Source organism: Lepeophtheirus salmonis, chromosome 4 (assembly GCF_016086655.4).
Source record: "Lepeophtheirus salmonis chromosome 4, UVic_Lsal_1.4, whole genome shotgun sequence".
NCBI lineage: Eukaryota > Metazoa > Arthropoda > Copepoda > Siphonostomatoida > Caligidae > Lepeophtheirus > Lepeophtheirus salmonis.
In genome coordinates this window covers 31,023,779-31,050,863 of record NC_052134.2, presented here as the reverse complement: position 1 = coordinate 31,050,863, position 27,085 = coordinate 31,023,779, and the positions used below count along the sequence as shown (strand labels likewise).

The following is a 27,085-nucleotide window of genomic DNA, read 5'->3' as shown; positions in this document are numbered from 1 at the left end:
AATACTTTGAATTTGAAACTGTAACAAGATTTAATTTATTAATTAAATAGAATTTCAACAAAATTAATGCCAAATTAGATATTCCTCTGACCTCTCTTAAACATTAAACACCCGCTGCAGATGTAGGCATCTGGCATTTCATCGGACCTTGGTGTTTGGATGACGGATACTGTTGGCCTTCCCTTCAACATGAACCCAAAAAAGTGTAGTCAAGATTGTGTTAGTATTATAATTATGTAAATGCTGATCTGTATATATATACGTTTAGTGTTTTATGATTGAAGTAGTCCGTGTATATATGTGTCCTTGTTTGTTTATATTGAGTCTCGTGTATGTATATAATATATAACTCTTTAGTGAGTTGATTAAAGGAAGTCATAGTAGTAAAAGTTATTCTCCAAATATCCTTTTATATTACAACAATCCAACAGATTGTTGGTTCTGGGGCTGTAGGTAACCAAAAGTATCAAAAACGAGTTTAAAAGACTCATTCAAAAGAGTTTTACGACGGAGGAGATGGTTTTCTTTCATTGCTGGTGTCAAAAGTGGCCTCTACACCCTCACAAGGCTCTTTCCAAATACTTTTTTGATAGCTCTCTGGACAATCTGGTGTGAACCCCCCGAGATCTCTAACATAAGCCTCGTGAACTCGTAGGGATTGGCCAAGGCTGTCTTTTTAACTCCTCGGGGTCCAGTTTGACCTTTTCGACAGAACCCTTCTTCCTCTTGAATGTTTTGGACCTAATAACGGCGTAGACGGTGGTCTTGGAGGCGCCCAAATTCTTTAGAGTGCACGAAAGGAAATTCGTCGATCAAGCTCATGTGTCAATTTCTATAATCTGAATTAATTTTGATCTCTCAAGCTTATTTAATTATGGGATTAGTAAGTATTCAGATTTCAAAAGGCCACCTGGTATAATCCGTATTTTTAATCAACTATTCAAAATACTGGTCGAGTTGTAGTTTCTACCACATAATAAAGAATCTTCCAACAGTTATATATAATAAGGTAATAGGTTTAACTCCTATCTGATTAAAAAACTTTTTTACTTTTTCAAGGACAGGTATTTATAATAAATTCTAAGGATGTAGATAGGAGTTACATTCAAAAATTTGAAATTGAAGTAAAACAAATTGTACATAATTTACCGTATTTTACAATAAAATTTGTGTTTTCCTTTTTATATTTATTAACTGTCTATTTAATTTGTATAATTAATACGAGAATGTACAAATTATTTGCAACTTTGGTTTGATATTTGTACGTCGTGTAAAAGTTGCATTTTAAGTTTTATAATTTGTATAAACAGGTAGTACAAGTTACAGTTTGTTTGTCCTTTAATGCCATAGTTAATTACAACTTCAAATATTTATTTACCAACTATTCATTGATTTTATCATTTAATTCCGATTTATTAAGATTCCTTTTTTATAATATTCAAAAATAATATAACTGTGGACATTTGAACTTTATAATGGGTAACATAATACGTTACATTATTAGGGCCTCGAAACAGGACGGGCGCAAGGGTATAATGGCTATCCTACTAAAAAAAATAACTGTTATTATTTTGACTTGGGGTATCTAAATTTGATTTGGAAAAGCAATCAGTATAAAATCTAAAAATGATACTAGTATACATGTCGAATGGTCGAGATCTTGACTACGTTTGATGTAAAAATTGAAAAAAATGAACATATCAAACTTCATTAACAGATTTATCGAACTCATATCCATTGGTAATTTATAAAGATAGGAAACTTTTTTTACCAAAATAGGAAAACTGGTTCACGTTAACAATAAATTTTCCGAAATTTTGCAAAGAAATTGATTTTTTCTGGGGTTTCCTCAAAAAACGTCTTCCTCCCAATTTTTAAAAAAGAATTAAAGTTTTCCCGGTTTGAAAAGTTTTAAACAAAAATTGTAATTTTACAAAAAAACAGCAAAATTAATAATAATAGAGAACTTTCACTGTTTCTTATTGGTTCCCCTATTGTAAACATAATAAAACTACTATATTTTGTGAAATTGGTCCAAGAATGCGTTAAAAATCGTATTATTATAGCAGGGCAAATTTTAAGTTTCAAAATATAAACCACAACTGACACCCTTGTCCATTACTTGATTTAAGCAAAAATATAACTTTAATTTATAATTATTGACCCCTCCACTATCAAAAACAGTGAACAGACTCTCTATCAATAAGTAATTTGCACAAAAATGTCAAAAAATTTATAATTACTAATGGATGGTCAATAAATCTCCATATGCAAAATATGTAATTATGTCATAAGTTACAACCTGTTCACGACATATAAAATAACATAAATAAACACCTTGCATCAAAATATAACTATGCTCTATTGAAATTTATTTTGTGTGTGATATATTATAAGTCAATATGTCCCCGGACATCACAAGTTCATTGACTTGTAAGTTAAGGTTTATTTATATTGATACAATACACTTACGTATATAACAGAGACATTTTTGGTAACAAATATATTGATAAATAAACTAAGTAGACTTTTTTCCTTCATGTGTATACATAGATACATAAAATACACCCCAGTATTAATTGAATAAGTTATAATTAAGTAAAAAATTGAATACAACATGGCTTCAGGGACAAGAGGTTACCAAAAACCATATACATATTTATTCCCCTTCATACAAATCATTGTTTGCCTACATATAAACCACTTTGATTCAAGGCGTGGCCCATAGTTCGTAATAACAGTGTTGCTTTCATAGAATGTGGAAGTGTCTTGGATCCTTCCGATTGAAAAAAAAATGCTCGCCCAAAAAAGGGATATAACGATCAAGTATAAAATAACCGTCAACTTCATTCCCCAACCATCAGATTCAATTTACTTCTTCAACCGACAACAACAACTCCAACAAAAAAACGAAATGTACAAATTACTCCTCACCTTTGCTCTTATGGCCTCTGTTCATGGAGATCACTCAGCTCCACATCCATCACCTGCACCTTACCATCCACCTGCATCCTATCATGGTCCAGCTCCAGCCTACAAGCCAGCCAAATACGAAGAACCAGCCAAGCCCTATGCCTTTCAATACGGTGTAGCCGATGACTACACTGGCTCAAATTTTTCAGCTGAAGAAAATGCCGATGGAAAGATCACTTCCGGATCTTACAAAGTGGCTCTTCCTGATGGTCGTATTCAAACTGTGAGCTATACTGTTGATGCTTACAATGGATTTGTTGCTGATGTTCAATACGAAGGAACCCCCGTCTACCCCAAGTACGAACCTAAGCCTTCTGCTTACAAACCAGCTCCTTATCACGCTCCTGCTCCAGCTCCTTATCATGCCCCTGCTCCAGCTTACAAGCCTGCTCCTTACCATGCTCCAGCCCCTGCTTACAAACCTGCACCAGCTCCATCTTATAATCCAGCACCAGCTCCTTCTTACAAACCAGCCCCTTCTTACAAACCAGCCCCTTCTTACAAAACCGCACCTATCCCTGCGTACAAGCCAGCTCCTCCTCCAACTTATGAACCAACCCCTGCTCCTCCTACCTATGAACCTACTCCATCTTACAAATCTGCCCCTGAAGCAGTACCTACCTACACACCTACTCCTTCTTATGAGTCCTAAGCTGTTTTGTTATTGTTACCGAACAAAATCACTTTACAAGTGAATTTATTCTTAGTTGTTAATAAATCTTTATTTAATTAGTACAAATTACAAACTTTTTAATATGCAAAGGAGTCTGATTTCCATTAAAGAAATCATCAATGTGTTGTGTTAACCTAAAAGGAAACTTATACAAAAACTATGAATTTCCGAATTAATTTTTTTACTTCACAAAATAAATTATTACATCGACTTATTTCTAGTCACTTAGGGCTTTATGTTGTCATTTATCGTTTGCATTGGGACACGTAGAAGTATCTACTTTATTTTTTACTCTTTATTTGGTCTTTAAGACTTTATTTAGATCTGATATGTTTCTTCAAATATAATTTTATTTCCATAAGTGATCAAAAAAAGTCAACAATTTGTGAGATCACTTTATGTCGCTGCCTTAGATGTATTTACCTTTAAGGCAATTAAAACAAAATGGATATCTTGACCTATTATGTATTGTATCTTATCAAAATTATGTTTAGGACTATTTTTGTCTGAATTTCTAGGATCTGATATCAACATAGGTGGAAATAAAATAAAATGTCAGTAGATGGGCTTTCAAGGTCATTTAATAATTATCTTCTTAGATTATTCACGCACAAAATAAAAATAACACTGTTCAAGGATGGTTATTTCCATATTTTTATTTTATAGGTTCTGTTCGACAAATATGTACTATACTGAAATATTTTATCTAAAAAGTGTTTACATTCTGTGCGCTGGTACTGGGCAAATATTTCAGCAATGATAATTCAAATAGTTTTTGTTTCAAATTTTTGTACCAAAACTTTTAAATATCGATTTCAAACTTGCTTTGATTTATGCAAGGGTTTACGTCATTTTAATATTGCAAGCTTAATTCCGATTATTGACACTCAAAAATCTAAGAGATTTCTAGGCGAAACTGGATGTTGGGTGTTTCCAGTGATCGTCAGATTAGTTGGGTGTCAGAAATTTTCACTAAAAACAATTCTTATATTCTTGAAGAGAGATGATTTAAGTATAAAGTAATCATTGGGGAATGAAAGACAAAAATGATTTGCTGATGAGTTATAAGTATAAGTCCTAGTTGGATTTAGATCTGAAAGATCAACATCGGATTAATTCCAGCCTATATTATTGCTGGATACGTTATGAGGGGTTATACTATATTTTCTTCATCTATTCGCAGCCAATTTAATGAAACGTAAAACTTTGGTACATTTTTTTAGCATACTGGCGATAATATTTCTTATATCTTTGATAATAGTATTATGTGAACCATCTACTGGGAGCAAATAAATTTTTGTATTATTGAAATATCGATGTTGAGGGTTTTTAACACCCTAGGAAAGTACTTGTGTTAGGATTAGAAAGGTAAGTAACCCTTCTAATCCTAACTCGAGTTATGATTTGAAGGGTTTTTACCCTTTTAATCTTAATGCAAGTACAAAATTCAACTTTAATCGTGTTTTATAGTGTAACAAATTGAGAAGTTTATGCACTCTAAGTAGAGAAATATAAGACATGACATGAATTGAGACAACTATTAGAAAGAAGAACAAAATTTATATTTTACGAGAAATATACCATAAAATGGACACAAAATCTAATTTATTCCAAATAAAAAACATTATTAAAAAATATGAAATATAAAATATATTTTGTGCACCATTCTTATATAAAAATAATTCCAAATTAGTTAGCTGATCTTTTTTGCACTGTTTACAACCATTGTACCTGTCTTTAGAAAAAATCCCCTATAATTTGTATGATTCAATAAAATGCATGGAATAATTATTTTTTGGGACAATTATCATCATTTAAATAAATACTATTTGAGATGAATTCTCACTTCCTTTGTTTAAACAAAACAATCTTCATGATAATTACAGTTTTTTTGACAAAAAAAAAACAGTTTAAAATCAAGTATATCACCAGATCTTAAGCATATTTTGCCCTTGAATTGCCACTATGGTAAATTAAAGCCATTTTGTAAGAAAAATGCATTAAAAAATAGTACATCAACCATTTTTGTATGCTTAAAATCTCTTTTGCAAGGAGTATGTCCTGTAAAAAAAATTATCTGACGTCATCAAATGAAGGACAAATATGAAAATATCTTTTAGATTTGCTTTGTTACCATGAGTACTTAGACTTGATTGGGACTCGATCTTGAATCGGACTTGGGGCAACATTAATTAATAAATGAAGTCAAAATAAGTACTCAATAAGTACCCAAAATTGTTTCTAAATCGCTTTTATTTTAACCAAGAGATAAGTGAGAAATTCACAAAATTACGTTTATTCCATTAACTTTTTTTACTAAGAGCACTTAAGTTTAAACTCGATCTAGACTTGGACTCAAACATGAATTGGACTTGGAACATATTCAATCAAAGTTGAATTGGAATGGGCGCCACAAATATTCAGAATGGCAGTCATTTGGCTTTAAGGGTCAAATCTTTTTTTAGATGGCTCTCATTTCAACAAATTAATGTAATGAGAAATTGAAGACTTAATTTTTTTCTCTCCATATCAACATTTATTGGCTCAGAGCACATGGCTATGAACTAGTCCTGGACTCACAAAAGGTGTACTTAACTACAGATATCCTAATAAGTGAATAAAAATTTGTGAAAAATACATTGTTTTTTAAGTTATCAAAAAAACTTTAAAATACAGAGTCTTAAGATGAAACTTAAAATACGATTAAATCTTTGTTTATTACTTTTGTTTGTTATAAATTTGTATTAATTCTATGACGAATTACAACAAACGGGCAATGTACATTATCATTGTTCCACATTAGTTTAATTTCAACCATCGTTACTATCCCTTTAATTTATCAAAATGTATTTTTTTTTGTCAAAATTATTGGATATTAAGTTTTTTCAGTTTTCGAGTTCTTAAAAAATTAATGACTCATTCATTTTTATAACGCCTTCGGGTTGGGATATTTCACTGTTCAAACCCAGAAATATGGACAAAGCAGATAACTTTAGTAAGAAATTTTGCTTTAATAGTTAACTCATCCGACGTGAGGACCACTGTTTTTCAAGATTAACTTCGATTCTAGAGTTTTTCATAAACTTCTGTAGTAAAAAATTACTTCTTATATCTAGCTTGTTAAGGCCTCTTTAGAGCCCTTTATGACACTTGTAAGGTCATCTACATACCAAAGTGATTTATAACAATATTTAACATTCGGAAAGACCTTAAATTTTCTATTTCCTCTTACTGAATGGTGAACATACCTAATGGAAATGAGGAATAGAGATAGAGATCAACTATCCTTTAGCCAACACCCCTTTATCCCAAGGAAGCTGAACATATTTCCTTTATTTGTATTCTGAAGTTTTTGATATCAAGTGTATTTTTTCCTCTCGTAAGATCCAATACTAAATAATTACAATACTATACTTTAATCCTGAGATATCAACTCCGAATCAAAGATTTCTCTTTAAGCTCCCTCAAGGATTGGGGCAAGAGCAGGAGCAAACGTTTTATGGAAATCAAACGTGAGACCAAATATTCCAGGTGATTTATTGGTTACATTATATGTCTTGATATATTCAATAATTTCAGATCTTTTTATACTATACGTTCAACTATTCCATAGAATTTAAACTCAACTCGTTGAGGTCTTGCTTCCCAAAAAAAAAAAAAAAAACTTAATCACATTCAAAAATTCTCGAAAAGCCACCTGAAAAAAAATTCGAACAAGACGTGACTTGTGCAGTCTCAACGTCTGTAAAGGTATGCATAGAAGTTAAGTGTTCTACGAACGCGTAAAAGACGGAAGTAACGAACCGGAGGCAATGTAATTAAGGAGGCAGTTAGATCGGGGGTACAATCATAAACTGAACTATATTTATAAGGGATTACTTAAGTAAAAGAATGTACATAGATTGCTAATAAAATACATATTTACAAGTTTGACTCGTTTGATGAAAGGTACAGGAATATATTATTGTTAAAAACTAATCCCTACGTCATTACTACTAAAAGTAAATAAAAAGGCGAGAATATAAACAAGAAGTAAGAAGCTGTTCTTGAAACCAACCTAGAGACAAAGTATTTTAGTATTTAGTAATCTCAACATGTGAAATTTTTGTAATGTGAAACTTCTTCTAGGTTTTTATCATTACCATATTGTTTATCAATTTGGCCTTGGCTTAGATTGAATTCGTATATTTTTATTCTTTAAATCTCGGCATTGGTCTCTGATGAGTTCCAACATAGACTTTGAACATATATTGGTATTCATTTCGTTCCTCAACTGAGCTTATTTCTTCCTAAAACCTTTGAAAGATGATTTGAAATATATTCTATTTTCTCAAATCCTTCACAGAAGGAGTACAATTATTCTTATTCTCTTGTCATATTATTTTATAGTCAAGATGATTTTAGTTTTTTTCTTCTAATTACTAATAATATTTGGTGATTTGTTTTGCTTTTAAGAACTTTGCTATGATAGGGTAGTTATTTGACAAATAACAAAATTGATTTCTTGAAGAAGTACCTTATTTTCTTTCACAATTTATTGTTCACTTAGTTCCAGAAATGTATTCGAGCCTACCCTTTCTGAGTCCACCTGGTTCCGAGTCCACGTCAAATCCAAGTTAACCTTGTTCTGAGTCTAGAATCAAGTACTCTGAGTAGATAAAAATTAATAAAATACACGTAATTTCTTAGAATATATGAATTGATAAAACTCATATGTATTTTAAGTTTTTGACAGATAATTAAAAAGAAAATTACTTTTTTGAAATGTTTTTTGTATGAGTGAAAACTTATATATTTGTTTTTTGTTTGTTTTTTTAAATATAATAATTGATAATATACATTTTGACCAATATTATTCGATTTACTTTTTCAAGCTGGCCAATATTATTCGATTTACTTTTTCAATTTGACCAATATTATTCGATTTACTTTTTCAATTTGACCAATATTATTCAATTTACTTTTTTAATTTCACCAATATTATTCGATTTACTTTTTCAATTTGACCAAAAAAAACATTCTGTTGTTAAATAGTAATCACTTGACTACATTCATTAACAATTAGATAAAATGAAAATTGCAAAAGAGTAGCAAATTTTTATATTTCAATGTTAAATAGCATATCTCATTGTAATAGTATAGTTTTAAAAATGTAGAAAAATAGAGGGTGTTAGATTAAGTTTACACGAAATTACTCCAAAAATGTATAATATTTTACACAAGGTTATAATAATGTAAAGTACAAAGAGATAATCAGCTATCTTCAGTACAACTTTTCCTTCGATAAATGCATTAACGATGCTGCTAAGGCCGTTTGAATTCAATGAGATCATGCAGTTTCAGGGGCCATATTCTGGTTATTTTAAACCAAAAATAGCAAATGCCTTACATGATCTCTAAATATGTATTATGCAACAATCACAATAATTCAGTTTGTTTAAAAAATGTTGCAGCATGTAAATACAGATTTAATAAACCTTTTAAATTTCTATTAACAAATAATAATTAGAATATTGAGTAAAACATAGCTGTAGGGAAAAAATAAACTAACTAAGCAACATAAGTATCTTTTTTTCCTCATACTAATAATTGTTTATCTTATCCATATACGATTATATGAACAACCACTTTTAACATCTATGTACTTATGGTTCAAGGCGTGTCTCTATGTTCATAACAACAGTGTTTCTTTCACAGAATGTGGAAATGAGTTGGATCCTTCCGATTGAAAGAAAATGCTCGCCCAAAAAAGGGATATAACGATCAAGTATAAAATAACCGTCAACTTCATTTCCCAACCATCAGATTCAATTTACTTCTTCAACCGACAACAACAATCCCAACAAAAAAATCAAAATGTACAAATTGCTCCTCACCTTTGCTCTCATGGCCTCTGTTCAGGGAGATCACTCGGCACCTCATCCATCACCCGCTCCTTACCATCCACCTGAACCCTATCATGCTCCTGCTCCATCCTACAAGCCAGCCAAATACGAAGAACCAGCCCAGCCCTATGCCTTTCAATACGGTGTAGCCGATGACTACACTGGCTCAAAATTTTCAGCTGAAGAAAATGCCGATGGAAAGATCACTTCCGGATCCTACAAAGTCGCTCTTCCTGATGGTCGTATTCAAACTGTGAGCTATACCGTTGATGCATACAATGGATTTGTTGCTGATGTTCAATACGAAGGGACCCCCGTCTACCCCAAGTACGAACCTAAGCCTTCTCCTTACAAGCCAGCTCCTTATCATGCACCTGCTCCAGCTTACAAACCTGCTCCTTATCATGCTCCAGCTCCTGCTTACAAACCTGCACCAGCTCCATCATATAATCCAGTACCAGCTCCATCATATAATCCAGCACCAGCTCCTTCTTACAAACCAGCCCCTTCCTACAAAACTGTACCTACTCCTGCGTACAAGCCAGCTCCTCCTCCAACTTATGAACCAACCCCTGCTCCTCCTACCTATGAACCTACTCCATCTTACAAATCTGCCCCTGAAGCAGTTCCTACCTACACACCTACTCCTTCTTATGAGTCTTAAGCTGTTTTGTTATTGTTACCGAACAAAATCACTTTACAAGTGAATTTATTCTTAGTTGTTAATAAATGTTTATTTAATTGGTACAAATTATAAATTATTTAATGTTTACCAAAGTCCGATTTCCATTAAGGTCATCATAAATTTGGCGTAAAAAAAAAAAAAACTTATAAAAAAAACTAAGAAGTATTAAATTCTTTTTTTACTCCATAAATATAAATACTAAATTATTTTTACTCTTTAAGGGCTTTATATTCTAATTAATGTGATGTGTTGAAATTTGTAGAAGTATCATGTTTAGTTCTGACCCTTAATTTGGTATATAAGACCATGTTTAGTTCTGATATGGGTTTGCAAATATTATCTTTATTTTTTCAATAATTGATCGAACAAAATTAGAAATATTTTGTTAAATACTGTGGTGCTTCGAAGTGATTTATCAAAATAGATATCACTAAAAATGTAAATTAGTAGATTATCTAAAAAACTACATGTGATCCACACTCGCTTAAAAAAATCATTCAATTTTAGCTTGAATGGTTATGAATCACAAACTTTAAAAAAGGAAATCATGATCTATGTTCAAACATGAGTATTATAAAAATAATGACAAAAAATATCTTCTCAACGGAATTTGTATGAATTGACATGAACAGAATGTTGAAGTATGATTATTTGTGGGTAGATGAAACTTCAAGGTCATTTATTATTTATGTTCTTAGATCATAGTGTTCAAGGATGGTTATTTCCATATTTTTATATTTAATAACTCCTGTTAGACACTTAGATATGTACAATACTTATATGAATTATGTTCATAGGTGTATCAAACTAACGAGGTATATAAGATTAAAATTAATAGGCAATACAATAAATATGAGGTGTGAAGCTACAAACTATCCTTAATATTGGGGGCCCTGAGTTCAAATTTGAAGGAACACAACTATACGAACAAATTTTTTTTATCAACTTTTGTTACTTTTTTTAAGTGTTTATTTCAAAAATGAAATATCCTCTAAATATATTCTTTTTTTTCCTGTTTTACTTTAGTTAAAATGTGAATTCATTCAAATTATTATATACATCTTGTATTCAGTTTTTAGGGGGAAATATTTCATTAGTTTCTGAGTTATTAACAAATCCAGGAGTTAATTATTTATGTTTTAATGAATGTTTTTTTTTTTAAATGTCATAATTAAATATCTATCCCAACCATGAGTTTAAAAAAAAATTACATGGAACGGAGATATCATTTTCTATTTTCAAAATTTCTTGTTTCGTAATAAACAAATAATATAAAAATGTTGTATCCTCTTCAGTCCACAAGATTAAATGATATTTTGTTTGCAAGGTGACGAAGATGTGTTTTAGTTTAAAAATTATTTGAATTATCATTAACTCTTATAAAAATACTGAAATTGTAATATAAATACAGACATGTAAATGTGACGTAAAATTGAACGGCGTTCCATGGAACGTGCGTTCAATGGACAGAACGCCAAACGCTAAAAAAGAGATTTTAGCGTTCCGTTCCATTAGGTTATAGGAATTTCGGAAGAGGAGTATTTCACCTTCTAGATAAACCTTACCTCACCGGAACTCAATCTGGTATCAGCTGGGGTGCAGTTGTCCCCAGGATAATTATCCTCGAAACACGACAATGCAAATTCTGAGCAATTTTTAAAATTGAGGAGAATATTGAGAAAAATTGATGAATATTGATATTTATGTAAATGAGAATTAACAACTCTAAAAAGTACGTAATTAATAATTTATGTCCCTTTTACGCAGTTATAACTTATTTTATCTTGTACTCAATTAAGAAAAATCTCACGCTCTTAATTATTTCTAAAGTACTTTACAGCCAAAAATAAAAACGCACACAACATTTTAGATGGATTTAAAGTATTACACATTGTGTAGATATTATGTTAAACGTTACTGGCTGGAATCAAGGTCAATATTATTTCTATTAAGTATTTTTTCAATGTTTCCTACATGTCGGGGGGTTAGATCATAAAAATCATTTATTTTTTTGAAAAATACACGAATCATATATTCAAAAGTTCAAATATTTATATTTATATAATGATAGGCAATATTTTAAATCGATATAATAGTCTATTGTAGGATTTGAATTCAAATTTGTGGGATTAATTGAGATACATGAGAATAGTAACTACAGTTTAAAAACTTTTTTTTCTCTATATGAACTAATTTAGTTCTAATATTATCTCTGAAATATAATTTACTAATTTCCTAATTTTAAAAATATGGCGTTGAACTTTGGTTACTTTAAATAAAATTTGCAATGCCTTCAAACTATTAATCAGAATCATTTGTTCATTGAATTGAACTATAATTTGTTGGAAAATGTATTTCATGGTCAATTTTGATAAAAATCAATCTAGCTTCCTTTGTGGTTGACGTGCTACAAATATAACTCAAAAACTGTACAGCTTCATTCAGCGAGTGTGCTAGTTTATTTATTTATACTGTACAAGCCTGGCACTACCTTACGATTGGAACGCGGAACCGAACGAAAATATAGCTTAACGATGGACGTTGAACGAAAAAAATATGACAGAACGCCGAAATAGCAGAACGCTTACAAGCCAATTAATTTAGAAAAAAACTTTTGTTCAAATTAGCCAACCTTTGTCCGGGTGCATGGTGGAGATGAAGAGACAGTACGGACAAAGTTCTTCACTGTTGAGTCCATCTACATCTCCAAAAATGACTTCAAGACTCAAAGTTGTTAAAAGGCTTTCATTTTAACCCTTTCAGACCCTCAATGAATTGCAAAGAAAATCAAAACTCATTGAAGTTAATTATTTATTTTTTTGAAAATATTAGAGCTTATAATAAATATGTTTTAATCATTTCAATAGTTTTAACAGAATTTGATGGGACACTCGTGTCCTTCTGGGTGTGAACGGTAATTTTGTATTATTTATAAATAAAATACTAAAGTTGCACTAAGTAACTGAATTCTTAACATTAAATAATTCTTTTGATATAAATTTTATTTCTAATTCAAACAAGCAATCAACTCTACCATGGAAAATTGGATTTTTTTAATATTATAAATGCTTTACATTTGAAAGATAAAGAAGGAATTTCTATCTCTTACAAAGCATAAAGCGAGATTACAAGCTATAGAAATGACCAAAGTTTGATTTTCTATATTTTTGCTTACACAGAAGACAAATATTTTTCTCTTTTGGTTCCATTTTCGGTAAATATCTACCTTGATTGTCCATTATAAAGGATACATTTTTTCTTTTCGTTGGTCTATACGATTGATTGGCCCTTGACACCTTTTCAACATATATTTTATAAGACTCTTGGCAATTGCAACTTTGCAATCAAGAAGCCATAATTTATTTGTATATTTGATGTTATAAACGATATGGATATCTACACATGTTATATCTAAAAAATCAAATAAGATTCTTAGATTGTGTTGATCACTAGTTCGTTAATCCATATGATCGACTCCCCCATGCCTTTGATGTAGAGCTTTACAATTGTGGGACAAGCATTTTGTGAACCTTTCCTTCCGATCGACTATCAGTTTTCATACTTTATATGTTTTATCGCTCTAATTATCTTTGAAATTATCATCAATGTGAAGATTTCGAAGCATCATTTATAACAACTCGATGTTGGCTTCAGGAGTCAATGAAGCTTAGCACTTTTTGAGGTAACCTCTTCATCAGCTGTAAATTAAGTATCAGAGTCATTTAAAAAATATCCTCTTCATCAGCTGCGTCTCATAAGTCTAAAATCCTATAAATTTGGTCACTAATATTGTTAATAAAAAGGTTAAAATATCTTGTTCTTTGTTTTCTTTCCATTATCTAGTTTATGATCAAATGTTCGTTCAATAATAAAGTACTCATAAAAAGTATATGAACAAGTTTTATTTCCTAATCTGTTCACAATATGAATACTCTAAACAGGGATGTCAATTTTTTTTGATATAATGGGCTGCAATACCCCTTGAAATATTTTAAAAGGCCACAGAACCTATTAAATTAAATTTTATGAAAAATGGCTGCATAAAAAAACAACTATTAAATATACATATTTATTACAAATTTTGACAAAATCTAATTTTACAAAGCCCCTTGGGGGGGGGGTTTAGTTTTTTGCTCCAATGCATAAATTGATCAAATTATCTTTTCTTAGAAAAAGTAATCCGGAAAAGTAATTTTTTTCTTTCTGTTCTCTCATTTAATTTTTTCCCTCAAGAGTGTGAATTTTTCAAAAATGACTTTATTTTGGAAATATTTTTTTTAAATTTTTGTATGTATTATGTGCGTTCTACGCGTTTATATGATATTTTGCCAATTTTTCTATATCAAGTGAAAATGAGTAGTGGGCGCAGTAAAGCATTAAGTCGGCCGCAGGTTGGACATCCCTGCTCTAAAAGAACAAAAAATAAAGAATATATATCTAATCCTGAACAAATTTTTAAACCCGATAAAAAATAGAAAAAAATAACTTTCAAACCCAGAAGGAAATCAGTTTCCCAAAAATGTCTTTATATTATATTCATTCAAGTATTTTAAGTGAGTTAGCTGATATAATTGAGTGTAAAATGGATTAAATATTCAAAAAAATGCTATCAAATTTCAATTACGTTAATATTATAATCATTCATATGTTAATCTTATATGTAAATATGTTATATCTTTAGGTTTATTTTTTCGAGGGTTAAGCAATAATAGTAGTGGATTTGTCATTAATATTTTTTTAATGAAAATAAGAAGATACAAAATGAGCATTTGAAATTTCTTTTTGACAAATAATACTAAGAAAATTGAATACAACATATCTTCAGTGACAAGATACAACGTCAATACCTTTATTTTCATTATACGAATCATTCTTTGACTTATCCATATCCGATAATATGAACCACTTTGAACTTTTTAGTTTAAGGTGTGGCTCTTAGTTGATAATAACAATGTTTCTTTCAAGCAATGTGGAAGTGTTTTAGATCCTTCCGATTAAAAGGAAATGCTTGCCCAAAAACGAGTATAACTACCATGTATAAAATGTCCGTCAAATACACTCCCCAATCATCAGATTCAAAATACTTCTTTAACCAACAAGAACGCAGACAAATGAAAATGTACAAATTACTCCTCACCTTTGCTCTTATGGCCTTTGTCCATGGAGATCACTCAGCTCCACATCCATCACCCGCTCCTTACCATCCACCTGCTTCCTATGATGATCCAGCTCCATCCTACAAGCCAGCCAAATACGAAGAACCAGCAAAGCCATATGCCTTTCAATACGGTGTAGCTGATGACTACTCTGGCTCCAACTTTTCAGCTGAAGAAAATGCTGATGGAAAGATAACTTCCGGATCCTACAAAGTCGCTCTTCCTGATGGTCGTATTCAAACTGTGAGCTATACCGTTGATGCATACAATGGATTTGTTGCTGATGTTCAATACGAAGGGACCCCCGTCTACCCCAAGTATGAACCTAAGCCTTCTCCTTATAAGCCAGCTCAGTATCATGCACCTGCTCCAGCTTACAAACCTGCTCCTTATCATGCTCCAGCTCCTGCTTACAAACCTGCGCCAGCTCCATCTTATAATCCAGCACCAGCTCCTTCTTACAAACCAGCCCCTTCCTACAAAACTGTACCTACTCCTGCGTACAAGCCAGCTCCTCCTCCAACTTATGAACCAACTCCTGCTCCTACTACCTATGAACCTACTCCATCTTACAAATCTGCCCCCGAAGCAGTACCTACCTACACACCTACTCCTTCTTATGAGTCTTAAGCTGTTTTGTTATTGTTACCGAACGAATTCACTTTACAAGTGAATTTATTCTTAGTTGTTAATAAATGTTTATTTAATTGGTACAAATTATAAACTATTTAATGTTTACCAAAGTCCGATTTCCATTAAGGTTATCATAAATTTGGCGTGACAAAAAAAAAGGAAGCTTAATCAAAAATCAGGATGTTAACAAATTTCCAATTTGTTATTTTACTACATAAATATAAACGCCCAATTATTCCAATTAAACCTCAAATTTACTTATAATTTAATTTAAAATGAGATATCTTGAATTTTTAGATGGCACTATTTTTATTTAATTCGCCTAATTTTGAGTAAGTACCAACCTTCAAAAGACAGCTGTCAAAATGTCATGATAATATTTTCTTTGTTTGTGAACTATTGTACAATGCCAAATGAAATGAAAAAAAAAAAATTATTAAAAGTTTCAAAAAAAAAATTTCATTTCATTAATCATTGTACAATAATTCACAAACAAAGAAAATATTATAATGACATTTTGACAGCTGTCTTTTGAAGGTTGGTACTTACTAAAAATTAGGCGAATTAAATAAAAATATAATCGTTTATCTGCCATAGGACACTGAAGACGTTCTCCCGTTTTTGAGGTAGAGTTTGGAATTTATCTTCTATCCTGGACATCAGCTCAGATTTTTTACTCCATGAGGATCTATTGTTGTGTATTGTTGCGTTTGACGCAGAGAAGACAATTAGGTGGAGGTATGGTAAGGTTGTAAACTAAACAATAGTCCCAACAAAGTCGAAAAAATTACGTCAACAAGGTCAACGTTGTCTTTGCAGTGTGGAATGAAGAAGACTCATTATCATCTTCAGACTCTTCCCCGTTAAATCCTAACTCTCCAGGCATAGGACATGTTTAGGTTTCAGAAGTATGCAATCTCAACATTGTCTCATCCGTTGCGGATCTGCAGCAAGGACACTCTGCCTTTTCCACGATTGGTGAATTAATACTTCTCTTATTGATGACATTTTTTTTAAACTGAGCAAAGCACATGTGTCTAGAAAAAATGTCCTACTTGTACATCTGCGTTTGTTGAGTTTCGTGTAAAAAAAGTACTCATCAATAAATAAAGATCAGAATACTACTCCAAGGCAGCCGTTACCTATATCTGTTTATATTAGAGTAATTTTTAAATAGTTCTTCAACGTACTAGTATGACGTGCAACTATCCATGGCTCATATTATCCTTTCAGCCGTACTATCTTACTTGGAATTATTACAAGCTTCTTCAAAAAATTTAAACTTGTTTTTAAATAATTAATTCCTTATAAAGTAACACAATCTCAATGAACTAAACGGTTTAATTATGCCTTGACACCCTTGTCTTTAAGCTATATAGCTATATAGTGTTCCATGAATTATTTCCTCCCATGGAAATTGAAGTATAATTAGGTTTTCCATTTATGTGTTTGATCCTTAAGGATTGGAGAATCTACATTAACTCTCCTTTTAATCTTAATAGGTGGTGAGTTAACTCAAAAATAATATTGCACAAAATAAAGAAAATATCAAAATTATTTTTACATCCCATATAACATAATGTCCTTTATTTGGTAGATATATTTTGGTTAGTTATGGGCTTAGTATTCAATTTCTGAGTCCAACAAGGACGTACAATTATAACTCTGCAACAAATCCTTAAGGTCACTCTACGTCTTTTATGAGCAAGCACAAATGCTAAATCAAGTTTGGAAATTAATTGAATACAGTAGGAAAGGAAGTTTACAACTCATGAGTATAATTATAATGACAACAGATAAGGAAAATAAATTTCATTCTTTAGGTTAACCATTCATTAAAAGTGGACCAGCTAAATAATACACACGATATAAATTACTGCTTTGAGCCCATTTTTTCTCTTTATTACAATGCACAATCCCTGTAAATCTCACGAATATAAGGAAATTTCAATTTCACACAGAAGCAACATATCAATTCATACTAAGTAATGAGGACAAATTTGTTGTCAACAAAGAGACAATTGTAAATTGAGCCAAATTGTTTTTAAGTTTAACTTGCATATTTAACGCATATTCTGAAAAGTCCAGAGCTTGACACATAGATGGTGTTATTTTTTCAAATTTGCCTAATTTGCAAGCTCCATGTTTCCAATAGCTCCAATGTAGTGATGCATTTGTGAAGTTCGGTGGAACTTGTTATGAAAAAAATACCAAGAAATTTCCCTTCCTGTTTAAGTGGAGCACCTGAGACCAGTACATCGAGAGCATTAACTATTATGTTTTTTAGTATAGTTATTAGCTTTGCTCCAGAGAAAAAAAGTATTGTTTTATTTTATTTATTTACGTTAATGGTACCCCTAGAGATACAAAAGCGGCTGGCAATGTCAACAGGTCAATTTCCAGATAAATTACGTGTCTAAATTCTTTTCCGTTATTCTTCCATTTAAAATAGTAACTTTACTAATTATATTTTGAACTACTTTATTAAAAAAATATATAGTTAACATATATGGAACTATATTTATTCAAATAACCATGACCTCTTAATCTCTTATAAAATCATAATTTACTATTTAAAAAGTCTTCAACGACGTTTGACGCACCCAATAGGTAATATCGAAACAATTTCAAAGATTACAATCTTCAAAAAAGATAAGTTGATCTTTGAAGGCGCCCTTCAAAGATTGCTCTCAAAAGCTTATTTCCTCTGTAATTAGTTGTAAAAAGTTATTACTCCTAGAGGGTAAATTTGTGTGTTTCTAGTTGCACATGTTATTATCATGAATGAAGAAAAACAACTAATTGTATTGTATTGTATATAACTAAATACTAAAGAAAAGCATTACTTTACTAAAATAGGTGTTAAAAAATTCTTGTAAAATGGCTTAAAAAATGTTTTGTTTGGTGTTTTATGCAAGAAAAGTAGAATATTTTTAATTGGAGAAAAATATATGATTCTTTCAAATGAAATAGTAAATTATGCAATTAAGAATTAGTGAAATACATTAGGTAGGATATTTAATTTAGTATAATATTAGACGATAGATTTTTGACTGAGGGTAAAGTTGAAGTTTTTATACAGTATAGAGAAGCTAAACGTAACCATTAATTTCATTACATATAAGTTTATAATTTCCATTTAATGCATCTATTTTATGTTATCAGCATGTTACGTTGTTCAAATTTGACAATTTTGATTCCTCAGCAAATTTTTCTATCTACATCTCAATTCAAGATGGAGTACAAGAAGACTCAACGCACAACTCTAAACTGGAGATATTTAACTTATCATTCCTGGCTCCAGGATGCTTGTGACTACTCTCAAGAAGACTATGGAGGGTGGAGAAGAATTAAACAGGATGTTTGGTAGTTGTGCGTTCAACAAAATACGAACTGATGAGTTCCTGATAGGTTTATTAATAAAAATTGAAGCCAAGCCAACCACTAGGATGGAAAGCTTTGCTAAGAGTTCCAAGTTGATCCAAATACAATGACATTAGCCGTAAAAGACCAACAAGGTTAGAGAGGAAAAGGCAGAGAAGGACTTCTGAAAATTTGTATTCTTCATTGGATGACCTTTTGCTTCTTGACTATACTATGTGAAGTGAAGTTTAGAAGAAGGCTTATACAAAACTTACAAAAGTGTGGTGGATCTCAAAGCTAAATATGTCCAAAGATTTGAGGCGTTGAGGGGCCAAGTAGAGGCAATGTTGTCAGTTGAGAGGGCATTTAGATAATAAAATTGAATTTACAGTTAATCTCGTGCTAAAACAAAAATTTAAACCGATTTTTGTTGTTTATGAGAATTACAGTGTCCTATTTAACTGGGATAAATGTTTCCAATTTTGTTCCCCACACTGTATGTCTTTGAAATACAGATACAAGGCTGTATAATTAAGTAATTTGAATAATCATAAGTGAAGTGTTCTTATTCATATAACTTTTTGTATATTGTTTTTCGTCAACTCTGAACACTACTGATATAAAAATGCTCTCTTACAGATTAAATTTTTTACATACTTGATTAATTATTCTTGAGATAATAATTCTATCCGCACATCTTTAACCACTAATATCCAATAATTTGCCGGAGAAAAACAAATACAAAAAATTTAAACATTATGGTAATTAAACAGGCGTGTAATTACCCTTCCCTCAACATATAAAATAGATACACATTAACTATTATCTTCATCAGTTGTTCAATTTGATACATTGCTTAAAGACAAACACAAAAATGTTTCATTTACTCGTTGCCTGTTGCGTCCTTTTTCCAACTGTTTTTGGAGATCATCCTTCCTACCACTCAGCATCTCCCTATGATGAATCTCCCAAACCCTATGCCTTCCAATACGGTGTATCCGACGGCTACTCTGGTACACAATTCTCTGCACAAGAAAACTCTGATGCTGGATTAACGTCTGGTTCCTACCAAGTGGCTCTTCCAGATGGTCGTATTCAAACCGTTACTTATACTGTTGATGAATATGCTGGTTTTGTTGCTGATGTTAAATACGAAGGTGTTCCATCATACCCCAAGTATGAACCCAAATCAAGTCATTATAAGTCAGCTCCTTATCATTCCTAAGTTGAATGTTGTGACCATTGTTATTTATTTCTGCTTTTGTAATTCAAATTAATAGTTATCGTCATAAAAAGTACATAAAAGTTATCAACAAAATTGAGTAATTGATCATTGTTGGGGAAGTTCGTAGGGTCAAATTCTATTGCACACAAAGAAGGATGATTTTGTTGGATAGCAAAACTTACAAAAATTTCGGAAGATACTAATTTTCACGGATTCTATTCCTACTGACTTGCAGAGGTAGTAAAAAGTTCTTGTCCTGCAAGTCCTAGCGGAGTCTCAAGTTTTTGATCTAACCCCCAAAGCTGCCAAACAATCCTTTGTGGCAACCACACCCATGTCAATGCCTAAATAAGTTGGTAGATTCGTAAAAGAGGTTCGAAGAAAAGCAATTCTTGACTCAAAAGTATCAACAATTCTGTATGAAGCGTTGAAAGGGTTTTCTTTATGAACCTAAATATTTTCTGATTTTTTTCTTTGACGAAATTAAATTGTAATTGTAATTATTCTACAATGATAAAAATCCTTATAGCAACCTCATATAGGAGGTGTCATTGTCGAAGCAGATGTTGCAATCTTAAACTGTTTTCTTATCAGTTTTGTCCAAAAACTTTTAATTTATCGTTTGAAAGAAAAAAAAACAGCTATTTAATAATGTGCAAAACTTTATCATTGAAATTATCTGCCCTTCTCAAAAATACAGTTAAAGAGGTAATGCAAGATTTATTTACTTTCACAGTAGAGGTACTTTCAAATGGAGTAAATGAAGCTATGATTTTGAGATCAGTTTGAGTGGCCAGTGACATATTATAATGACATAGTTTCAAATCTAAATGGAAGATAAGGGAGCTAGGACTAAACGTAGAGGGACAAACCGTTGTACAGAGAAGTTTAATGAATATATTTCGATAAGGTCTGCAGGACCTCAAATGGATTAATAAGTGGGCCTTGTTTGTGGATAATGCAAGAACTGACATTGTGAATTTTACTACAGCTTACCTCGTTAATCTACTGAGATAGCTTATTTGTAACAAGCTATTTTTGGACTAGCTCTTAAGGATTACCCACAAAAAAACCTTCAAGTTTAAATATTTGACAACTGTTCTACGTTTTGTCTATTAAATACTAAGTACGTTCAGCATTTTGTCCGTATATGTTTTGTTTTTAAGACATTTTGTACATCGGCATTATGACTGAGCATAAAAAAATCTTGCTCTAAAAATCATGTCTGTCTTCCATCACTTATGATCTTCCGTGTCCTGCCCTCTCTAAACATCTTTGACAATAACTATTAACAAATTTAAAGACATATATTTTATGATTTTACAAAATATGTTTCATAAATATTGGAATGAAATGCATATAAATGAATTTAGCAGAGAATGGGTTAATTAGGAAATGAATTTTATTTGAACATATATTTATTGTATAGTATGTAATAAATTTAATCAAAAATAATAAATATAAAAAAAGTACAGTTGGTAGCATTGAGAAAGGATATAATTGCTGAGCAAGATCACATTATAAGCTATAGTTTCCCTTGCTTGCTAGTACCTCTGAACGTTTAGAAAAAGGATAAATAATTTATTAAAACACTAATATCTGACAGGTAACCCATATACACTTTTTTTAATTATGGAGAATCACCAAGATTTCGACAACTTTAACATAACTAATTATTAATTTCTTGAAAAGAGATAATCAAAGTATAAAATAATCAGGAGTGCGTGTCCCTCAATAATGAAGGGCAGTAAAAGTTGTTGAAGAATCATAAGTGTAAGTCATTCTAGGACTCAGTGTATAAGTGGGGATCGACATCAAAGTAATTCGTGCTTATGTCCTTTCTAGATAGAAAGCAGGATGTTGTGTATATTTCCTTTCTTCAATAGCTACATTTAGCTAATTTTATAAAAAATGATAGTAGCTAAGCGTTCTATAATTTTTGGTGTCGTTTTATTTGTATATCGACAAGCTATATTTGTACAACTCCACCTCACCACCAAAAAAATTTACACTGCATGTATTTTGTTGTCAACTATCGAATTTTCCGATTATTTCTTTTCATCTGTGTTTAGAATTGTGAGTTTTGAATTTTAATTGGTTTTGTTAAACTATGAAGAAGTATCACAAATGGTAAAAAATAATAAACAAATAGTTAAAATGAATTTGTTAACAGCAAATTGATTTTGTGTCTTTTTTTGTTTCTTTTTTATGGAAAATATAAATGTTTTTGTGATATAGTTTTGCTTAAATGTGATTTTTGCAATAGCAATACGTCATTTTACAAATTGTCATACTAAAGACGTAACCTATTAAACGAATGAACTTGAAAGTTGTACTTAATACAACAAAGTAAGAAGAAAAGTTGTCTATTATATAACCATAACAATTATAAGCCTGTCTCCTACTGAAACAAAAAATCCTTAGGAAGGCCTTTTAATTATATGTGAATGACCATGAAATACATTTTCACAAATAATTTTTATTAAGAAATCATCGAAAAATATCCAAATACCTGTTGTAACTAGAATGGCAATTCGGTAGAGCACAAACTTTCGCCTCAAATCATTTTCCCAAAAAATTAACATTCATTTCTGCTATACTTTATATGTCAGAAGTGTACTATGATGAACATTTTCTGACCTTTCTTTGTGACTGTAATTTTTGATCCTATGTAGTATCATACTTAAAATATGTAATAATAATATTTCGAGTTGTTTTAAATTTATGGTTTATTATGAGTTTTTTAACCTTTTGTGTAGCTTTAACCTTTAATTGGACCTCCCAAAATTTAAAAGCATCTTTCTTAGAAGACATAAAAATTTCTCACAAAATTTAACCCAAATGGGTATGCAACTTTTTCGTAATCCTGCTTAAACACAAACATACCAAATTGAAGCCATTACCTCTATTCAACTTTGTTGAAGCAGGTAATTATGATATAAAACCTGTACAAAAATATTATTGTCATGCCAACACTAATGTGATATGTTAAAAAAGTACAAGAGTTTTTTTTTTTTTTTTTTTCAGTTATGCATTTAAATCATCACAAATAATTAAATCAAAACCAAATATTTTAACCATAATAATAGCATTTATCCATATTAATCTTATTTAGATACTGAATACATAAACCACAATTAAGAATATTAAAAATTACATAGGTATTGGTTTTAGCTAATCAGTCAATTAGTACGATTAATTATCAAAAGTTTGCTTAAATATATTCAATGATTACGACAGGCTTTGTTCTGTTTGTCTCATTCCTGCATGGATATTACACGTATGTAAATAAATAAGAAAAATTAAAATATCAAAATGTCATTACAGAAAATAACTGATTTTATGTCCATCAATTTCAGCTTAAGAATAAGTGCATGATGGATCACATTCTATTGATTAACTATTCAATATAATTTGCTTAAATTTGTATTTTTTTTTAATGACTCTGAAAGACAAAACAATAATGACACTCATTTAAGTAATAAAATAAATTGGCACAATATGCTTGTTAGCTTTTGTAGATTCCTGGTAATATTGGAATATTTTTTACTAGTGTTGTGTCAGTCCTTATTTATGAATTATAGTCTTGTCTTAGGGTCAGTCCTATATTCCTTAGGACTCTTTCGGAGCGGTCTTTAACTGTCGGTCCTCGGAGTTTTTCCTATAATATTGACGGTTTATTGTTCCAAATACGATATATGTGATACATATAAAAATTATTGCAGATATCTTGCAAAAATATTATTATAATCAGGATAATTATTGATGTCACAATTATTTAAATAAGATTTATTTGCATTTTTGGCTTTTATTTACTTTTTTTTCAGTTTTGACCTTTATTTGCATTTTTAGGTAGAAAATGTATGTTAGTGGAATATTTTCATAGTAATAGACCGGATTATACTAAGGAGGGGTGTTTAAATCAAATTCAATTTTAGCCCAGCTTTTCAGTTTCGGGGCTAATCTTTTAAGAACTCCAGAAAAAATAAAATCTCTCCAAAAGTCATTTTCAAATAGCTATCGAGGTCAAAAAACGCCCTTTGAATACTAAAACTTTAAAAACATAACTTTTTCATTAAAATACAACAAAAGATTAAATTAACAGGTCACCATAAAAATTAAACCCCCTGTTTCATAGGATAAAAAAATAAAAATTTAGGAGTAGTTGACCTTCTTGTGTAACCTTTCACCTTTTATATGACCTTAAAACTGTACTTTATAAACTAAAAACGTTAAATAACTATTGTTTTAAGCATAAAAAGGCTATAGCTATCACGACATTTGATAGTTTTTTCTTATTACATTGAAAATAGATTAAAAAATATGTATTCATGGGTGAAAAATTAATTGTCGGTGGAAAGGTTTTTTTTTTGGAGGAAGTTGAAAGTTATTTTTCTAGAGATGCTTTTGCATCCAAAAAGTTAAGCTAAAAATTAATTTGCTCCTTTTTATGAAGTAACACCACCCCTGAAAAACACCCTCAATCACGCCACGAGGGATTGATTTTACCTGCTTTTAGGACTTACAAGTGGGACTAGATGGCGGTCTTGATCATAAATACGAATTGACACAACATTATTTTTACCTATGCAAAATTTTGTTCTTATAATACCACAGATTATGTCAATTTATCGTGATTTTCATTCGTGACGAATGCAACTATTTATTTCCCTCATATAACTTACCTTATTAATTCAGTTGAAATGGTAAATTTAGGAAGGTTATATATTTTTTTTCAACCTAAGAATGAGGTGTTTGTTAGCTTTCATCATTTGAGGGGGTTACTCCCAAAAAATATTATCACCATACTATAAATGATCAATCCTCCCCCTCCCTGTCAAAATAAATAGGCTTGTGACTCTCCTCAAGGAACTTTCAAATATTCGACAATTCTACTTGGCAAAAAAATCATTGTCTAATAGACTATATTTGGATAACTATTGATAACGTGACCCTTGTTTGGCTAATAGTTTTATAGCTTCAATGTCCACAATATATAATGTTATTAGTCAGATTAAAACTACTCCATCCACACATTATAAATATTTTTATCTTATTTGTTTAAAAAAAACTTGCCAAAAATTTTTATTTTCCAGCTTCATAGTAAAGTTTCATAAGCGTTGCAATACACAAGGGAGAGGAAAATGACCTTTATATTTATAATTGGATATTACTGTCCGTATGTACTACTCTGAAAAACTAATTAGTTTGTGGGAGAAAAAAGTGTTAATACTGCAAGTCCAAGTCCTTAACTATTTTTATCAAGTTCTCAAATTTCTTTTAAGTTTTATTTCAAGTCTATAATTATAATATAGGACCAAAAGTGTTTACGCTTTTCTTTCGATTACTATAAAAAATCTTTATAGGCAAAGTGAAGTCACTTGTCTTACCTATTGAGTACAAGTAGAGTTGTGAGTCTTTGATTATGATATCACCTTGAGTCACAAGTTTATGAACTTGATCCAAACTCCCAACTTTTAAATTATATTATTAAATTAATTGAGTTATTGTATTTTAAGACATTCTTGCAAAAGATGGGCTATCTTTTCATGATGAGCCTTGCAGAAACAGTATTTTGTTTGGCCAAGTACACAAGACACCTTTAGATTGCGAGAAAATGACTATCAACCATATTAATGTAGAGTATCATTACAGGTTCGATTTCAGGGAGTATAATTAATGTATTTTCATTTATGAAATGAGATAAGCCTTAACAAAAACAGAAATAAATAAAAATGAAATCCAACTTATGAACGATAAGGAGCTGGCTTATAGAGACTTGGTTTTGGTTCATACTTGGGGTATGATGGAACACCTTCGTATTTAACATCAGCAACAAAACCAGCATATTCATCAACAGTATAAGTAACGGTTTGAATACGACCATCTGGAAGAGCCACTTGGTAGGAACCAGACGTTAATCCAGCATCAGAGTTTTCCTGTGCAGAGAATTGAGTACCAGAGTAGCCGTCGGATACACCATATTGGAAGGCGTAGGGTTTGGGAGATTCATCATAGGGAGATGCTGAGTGGTAGGAAGGATGATCTCCAAAAACAGTTGGAAAAAGGATGCAACAGGCAACGAGTAAATGAAACATTTTTGTGTTTGTCTTTAAGCAATGTATCATATTGAACAACTGATGAAGATAATGGTGCATGTATATCTATTTTATATGTTGAGGGAAGGGTAATTACACGCCTATTTAATTGCTATTTAGTGTGTTGGTCTCTGAATATTTGATTATTTTTTCAACCCTGAAATATTTATACAAATTAATTTTGTTATTGCTTGTTCCTTATTTTAAGTTACTAGTAAAATGATTATTAACTTGTATATGCCAAAAAATAAAATATTTTCTACTTTAAAAAAGACAATTTAACTATTTAAATGTTATTTTACATACACATGAAAATTCAATTTTAATTTTAAAGTAAAGCTTCAATATTGAGAGAAAAACGAACGCTGTACATGCTTCCTGCTCATTTTTGCTG

General features: G+C 30.9%; 4 protein-coding genes and 1 long non-coding RNA gene across 5 annotated transcripts; 4 read left to right on the top strand and 1 right to left on the bottom strand.

Annotated features, from left to right (window-relative positions):
• Positions 1-2,779: 2,779 nt before the first annotated feature.
• On the top strand, positions 2,780-3,860 carry LOC121117017 (uncharacterized). Its single transcript, XM_040711342.2, has one exon. It carries the CDS (start codon positions 2,795-2,797, stop codon positions 3,623-3,625), a length of 831 nt encoding a protein of 276 aa, XP_040567276.2. The 5' UTR covers positions 2,780-2,794; the 3' UTR covers positions 3,626-3,860.
• A 5,586-nt stretch (positions 3,861-9,446) lies between these two features.
• LOC121117019 (uncharacterized) lies at positions 9,447-16,251 on the top strand. The gene is made up of 2 exons (XM_040711343.2): positions 9,447-10,193; positions 15,182-16,251. The coding sequence occupies exons 1-2, from the start codon at positions 9,503-9,505 to the stop codon at positions 16,000-16,002; spliced, it is 1,512 nt and encodes a 503-aa protein (XP_040567277.2). The 5' UTR covers positions 9,447-9,502; the 3' UTR covers positions 16,003-16,251.
• Positions 16,252-16,443: 192 nt separating this feature from the next.
• On the top strand, positions 16,444-17,135 carry LOC121116297 (uncharacterized). The gene is made up of 2 exons (XR_005863809.2): positions 16,444-16,748; positions 16,825-17,135. It is a non-coding gene; the product is annotated as an uncharacterized lncRNA (long non-coding RNA).
• Positions 17,136-20,242: 3,107 nt separating this feature from the next.
• LOC121116298 (cuticle protein 7) lies at positions 20,243-20,593 on the top strand. The gene has a single exon (XM_040710537.2). It carries the CDS (start codon positions 20,243-20,245, stop codon positions 20,591-20,593), a length of 351 nt encoding a protein of 116 aa, XP_040566471.1.
• Positions 20,594-25,846: 5,253 nt separating this feature from the next.
• On the bottom strand, positions 25,847-26,747 carry LOC121116579 (cuticle protein 7-like). The gene has a single exon (XM_040710846.2). It carries the CDS (start codon positions 26,719-26,721, stop codon positions 26,341-26,343), a length of 381 nt encoding a protein of 126 aa, XP_040566780.2. The 5' UTR covers positions 26,722-26,747; the 3' UTR covers positions 25,847-26,340.
• Positions 26,748-27,085: the final 338 nt, after the last annotated feature.

What these genes read in the sequence shown, in the direction of transcription:
- LOC121117017 (XM_040711342.2), top strand. Translation starts at nt 2,795, where the DNA reads ATGCTCGCCCAAAAAAGGGATATAACGATCAAGTATAAAATAACCGTC.
- LOC121117019 (XM_040711343.2), top strand. Translation starts at nt 9,503, where the DNA reads ATGTACAAATTGCTCCTCACCTTTGCTCTCATGGCCTCTGTTCAGGGA. An exon ending in TACTCCTTCTTATGAGTCTT is followed by an intron (nt 10,194 to 15,181) that starts AAGCTGTTTTGT and finishes GTTTCTTTCAAG; the next exon opens with CAATGTGGAAGTGTTTTAGA.
- LOC121116298 (XM_040710537.2), top strand. Translation starts at nt 20,243, where the DNA reads ATGTTTCATTTACTCGTTGCCTGTTGCGTCCTTTTTCCAACTGTTTTT.
- LOC121116579 (XM_040710846.2), bottom strand. Translation starts at nt 26,721, where the DNA reads ATGATACATTGCTTAAAGACAAACACAAAAATGTTTCATTTACTCGTT.